The sequence below is a fragment of the Elephantulus edwardii genome, unplaced genomic scaffold (genome assembly GCF_000299155.1).
Source record: "Elephantulus edwardii isolate Elephantulus edwardi_28Jun2011 unplaced genomic scaffold, EleEdw1.0 scaffold00068, whole genome shotgun sequence".
NCBI classification, from domain to species: domain Eukaryota; kingdom Metazoa; phylum Chordata; class Mammalia; order Macroscelidea; family Macroscelididae; genus Elephantulus; species Elephantulus edwardii.
In genome coordinates, this window is record NW_006399818.1 from 14433289 (window position 1) to 14438979 (window position 5691).

At 41.3% G+C, this 5691-nt stretch overlaps 1 protein-coding gene across 1 annotated transcript in view; it reads right to left on the minus strand.

Annotated features, from left to right (window-relative positions):
- NT5DC3 (5'-nucleotidase domain containing 3) overlaps window positions 1-5691 on the minus strand; it is a 126142-nt gene that overhangs the window by 27498 nt on the left and 92953 nt on the right. Inside the window, exons 10-11 of the mRNA XM_006888548.1 lie at window positions 4476-4557; window positions 2657-2743 (exon numbers count right to left, since the gene is read on the minus strand). Coding sequence (XP_006888610.1) covers window positions 2657-2743; window positions 4476-4557 — 169 coding nt within the window. The remainder of the gene's footprint in view (window positions 1-2656; window positions 2744-4475; window positions 4558-5691) is intronic.

Genomic DNA, 5691 nt, shown 5'->3' on the forward strand with positions numbered 1-5691 from the left:
CTCTCATCTCCACCTCAACCATGTCTACTTCCACCACCTCCTCAACCTCCACCACCGCCTCCACTTCCACCACCATCCTCCACCTCCACCACCACTTCCACTCTCATCTCCACCTCAACCATGTCTACTTCCACCACCTCCTCCACTTCTGCCACCATCCTCCACCTCCACCACCATCCTCTACTTCTACCTCCACCTCCACCACCATCTCCACTCTCATCTCCACCTCCACCTTGACCACTGCCTCCATTTTCACCACCTTCTCCACATTGACCACCATCCTCTGCTTCTACCACCATCTTCCACCTCCACTTCTACCTTCCACCTCCACCTCCACCTCCACTTTCATCTCCACCTGCATCTTGACCACCACCTCCACCTCGACCACCATCCTCCACTTCCACCACCATTCTCCATTTCTACTCCCACCTCCACCACCACGTCCACTTCCAACCATTTCCATCTCCACTTGCACCTCTCCTGCTACCTCCCCCATCACTTCCACTCCCACCTCCATCATCACCTTCACTTCCATGTCCAGGTCCATCTCCATTCCCACCACCATCTACACTTCCACCACCATCACTCTCCACTTCTACCACCTCCACTTCTACTTCAATCTCTACGTCCACCTCCACCTCTACCACCATTCCCACTTCCCTCTCCACTTCTGCCACAACCTCCACTTCCACTTCAGTCTATATTTCCACGTCTACTACTACCTCCACCTCCACTTCCATCACCACGTCCACCACCATTTCCACTTCTCTGTGTCAATCTCCACCTCCACTTTCACCACTTCTCCATTTCTACTTCCACCTCCACCACCTCCAATCTGACTTCCTCCTCCACCACCATCTCCATCTCCACCACCACCTCCACTTCCATGTCTTCATCCAACTCCATCTACTCCCCCTCCACCTCCATCTCCATCTCCGTGTCTTCATCCACCTTCATCTACTTCCCCCTCCACTTCCACCACCACGTTCACCATCACTTCTACATCCATCACCACCTCAGCCTCCATCTCCACCTCCACATTCATCATCACTTACAGCACCACCTCCACCACCGGAAATTCTGATTCCATGGACCTTGGTGGGGTTCGAGCATAGGTACTCTGAAAACGCTCTCCAGAACATGCTAATATGCAGTCCTGAAACTGCCATTGCCAGCTCTGCATATCTGTTAGACAAAGCCCTAAAGCTGGTGCACCACTCCACGTCCTCTGCTTCCCTCAGCTTCCTACCTGAGTCTCGGGTCTTTATAACCATTGTAGTTGTTGTTAGGTGCCATCGAATCAACTATGATTCACAGTGATCGTATGAACCAAAGACTGGAACCGTGCCCTGTCCTGAGCCCTTATTACAATCTCCACCTTACTCAAGCCCACTGCTGTTGTACCAAGTCAAATCTTTTTCTCTGATCCTCCACCCTTTCCAGCTCAGTATCTTTTTTCCAGGAATGGTAATTCCCAACAAAATCTACAAAGTGTGTGAGTTGAAGTTACACCATCCTTGCCTCTAAGGATGTACTTCCCTTAAGACAGATTTGCTTGTTCTTTTAAAACTTCCTTCTTTTTTCTTTTTACAGTTTTCTGTTTACAGCCATTGTTGTTGTTGTGCATCACTAAGTTGGAACCAACCCATAGCTGACCCTCCAGGAAGTTGTCAGAGGCAGTTAACCACACAGGACGAGACAGCCCATCTTTCTCCCGTCTTTCTCCATCTTTCTCTCCGAACATCGGGTGGATTCAAACCATGTGTTTTGGGGACTAAAGTACAACTTCTTATCACGAGGCCTTTATAACCAGAGCTCCCTTAGTAGCCATTAGGAAGACATATAAAAAATAGGAAAGCTGATTTTCCTTTAAAAAATAAAAAATCAAAACACTTTATAGAACCACAGACAACATGCAAGGTTGGATACTGTCCTAACAGACACTAAGCAACATGTACGCCCTACCCCGTGTGCATGAGTTTGTGTGTGTTTGCATACATGTAATCTGAATATTCAGAAATATCAATGGAATTTGGCAGCAGACATAACCACATTCTCCTTCCTGCAGCCCCGTTGACTTTCAGGCTCTGAGAATCATACTCTTAGAGTCAAGCTTAAACCATTTCACAAATACACATCTATTCTCTAAGGAACCAAGTATGGTAATAATTATGAATGATCTAATCATGTTCTCATTACACCCCTCCAGTCATTTCAAGAAGCATGAAAAACCTCATTTTCACTTAACAGCTGTTCAACAGAAATGCCAGTTTATACTCTTTAGACATACCTCTGGCAAAAGGTGCCCTGGAGGAAGCTGGGGATCTTTTACGATGCATTTTGCCTTGTGTTTTGCTGCACACATAAAAAGTATTTTTTCCTTACCATTATTTAAATGGAAATACATTCTTCTAAATGCTTTCTGAGTTAACTGCTAAATTCGGTCATTTAAAAAAAGAATCCTTTATTCCCCCCCCCACACACACACAACACTGATTCATGAAGTTCTGGGAAATAGAGACAAAAAAATGTGGCCTGCTCTTAGCTTTGCTGAAACCATAGCATGATTATAATAAACAAAAGAGAAAGTGTTTAATAAGTGGGATTAAAACATCGTCTCTTTTTATCAACAAAGAAATGGAGAAAGATCCCTTACTGCCAGGTCGCTGTATATGTGGTCACCAAAATAAAGCACTTTGGATCCCCTCCATCCAGTAAGCTTCAGAAATTCATATAAATTGCCCTATAATAAGAGAAAATATAAATATTACATCATGTGAAAGATAAGACACCTGCAAAAGCCATACTTCATAATAGTTTTTATAAAATTAAAAAATTTTTTAAATACTCTCATAATTTAAATATCAAAATGTTGTTGCTGATAGATGCTGTTAAGTCACAACCAATTCATGACTGACCCTCCAGTGGGTTTTCAAAGGCAGTAAATCACATGGCAGGAGCTTGCCCATCTTTCTCCCACAGAGCAGCTGGTAGACATGAACAATGTACCTTTGGGTTGGCAGGACAAGTCCTTACCACTAGTCCACCAAATATCAAAAAACTCCCAAATATCAAAATACAAAGATAATAAAAAAAGTTTTCTTTATCAAATATACTTTTGAAAAAGAATTAATATTACAATATATCAAATTCTTTAATAATTGTCACATCAGAGTCAACATGTTGCAATACTATTTGCATGTTAATAAATATTAATCTGCCAGATTATTTCAGTAGTTGAGAAGTATTCCATTCCACAATATCATTCTTAATAGCATTAATTAATTAATGTTAGACAGTTACACATTTCTATATGTTTTCTAAATAACTTCAAGGTAAACATTCTTTTTTTTCCCATGCTAAACATTCTTTTAGCAATGTTTTGGCTACATCTTAATAATTTCCTCAGGTTAAATTAAAAGAGTTGCTAAATTTTTTAAGTCTTCAAAAATATACTGCCAAATACACAAGATTATAAAATACCCATTAGTGATATTATAGATATGCTGGGGGGAAAATAACTTGGGTATGTGGCCAGAAAGGACCAGTCCTTGGAGAAGGACATCATACTTGGAAGGATGGAGGGGCAGAGCAGGAGAGATGATAGATCGACCCAGTGACTGGGGTAATGGAGATCGGTGTGTTGGAGTCAGTGAGACTGGCTCAGGATTGGGCAGGATTCAGAGCTTATTGTAAATAGGGTCACTATGGACACAGGCAACTCGATGATGGAACATGACAACACAATAATGTTAAGCAATTCAGGTCATTTATTCAAATATTTGAGAACTTTCTATGATACCAAAATATACTCCAGCTGAGCATAAAGCAAGTCTCATCAGGAAATAATTAGTAATTTGGGAGAATAAAATGATGTATGCTTTAAGTCTTCTTAAAAAGAAATTTTACTACTGGCATCTTAAATTTCATGTACTTAAAAGTAATGTCTTGAACTTTAGACTTTTAAAAACTATTAAGTTCTGAGATATTTCAGATACCAGTATTTTGAAAATGCATCAACTGAAATAAATTTTTTTTCTATAATTATGTTTTATTAATTTTCATAAACATTGACAGAGATTTTGGGCTTCCACTCATTCATTGTTGCACTATTCTCTCTACCCTCCTCCCAGTTTGTTCTTGTCCAAATGCCACAGTGCTTGTCAAAGCCAGTTCTGATTAATCTTCTTTGTCAGTGTATCCTTTGCCATTCCCTATCACTCCTCCCTGAGAGAGACTTCACCCTGAGTCATAAGGAAAAGGGGACGGCGTATTCTCTTAGCTACTTCCTGCTGAAAAGGGACGCTGTGGGTTTCAGGGTGAAGATTGAAATAAATTTTACCACTAAGTTACAAACAAACCAAATTATATGGTGCTAGCACAGCACTCAGAATTGTGGATGGCATCCCACGCCAGCTGACACTAACCACAGGACAAGACAAAGCAGCATAAAAGAAGGAACTGTCAGGGCATACCTGCTTGTAAATCTGGCCTTTCTGCAACTTGTGGATCTTATCCCAAAGTAAGACTCCTTTCTCGTTCACCTTTCGGAAAGGTCTAACAAGAGAAAGAGGAAACACTGTGATAAAAGGTACAGGGGATCTGTGACATGGAATACATACAACACAGTTACCAACAGGTAACATAAAGTAAGTACCTCCACAAACCAACCTCCCAAACCTAACTCCACCTCTCATTTCCAAAGTCCCAAAGTGGTTACCTGAAGGTATTTAAAGAAAAAAATAAATCCAGGATGCAGTAAATTTGGAAACTACGATGTGCTGACTATGATGGGATGGTATTAATAAATTCAGAATTACCCAAACATATCAGTAAGTATAATTATAAAACTGACATCAGTTACCTCCAGCTTACAAAACTCTTACTTTGCCTTAGAATTCTTTTTTCCCCTTCTTCAGTCATTTAGTCATTCCCCTAAAGTACACTGTTGTTGTTATATGTCGTCAAGTTGCTTGCAACTCATAGTGACCCAATGTACAACAGCCCTAAACCCTGCTCTATCCTGTGCCAATCTCATTGTCTCCGACACACCTACTCCCACTGCCCCACTCAATCAATCCATCTCACTGAGGGTCTTCCTCTTGCGCGGTCCCTCCACCCTCCCAAGCATGATGTCCCTCTCCAAGGACTGGTCCCTCCTTGTAACATGTCCAAAGTATATCAAACGAAGCTTCAGAATCCTTGCCTCCAATAAGCAGACCAGCTTCACGCTCTCTAGGATGAAACTGTTTGTTCTCCCAGCAGTCCAAGGTATATTCAACACTCTTCTCCAGCACCACAGCTCAAAGGCATCATTTCTCCGTCTATCATCCCTAGTCACTGTTCAGCTCTCCAATGCATAGCACGCAATTGCGAAGACTATGGCCCAGATCAGGCGCACCTTAGTCTCCAGCATGAGATCGTTACTAACCCCCCTATTTATCAGGAGAAGAAATGCATCTTTCCTAGCTTGGCATTTACCTCTTTGAAACGGTTTTTCTCAGTTATATGTAAATTGTACCTTAAGCTTCCTATTTACCAGGAAGGGAAATGCATCTTTCCTGGATTAGCATTTACCTTTGTCTACTAGTAACTATATGGAAACTATTTTTTTTTTTTAATTTAGGTTGTTTATTTTTCATTTCAATGAACATCTACAGAGATTTTGGGATTCCATTCATTCATTGTTGC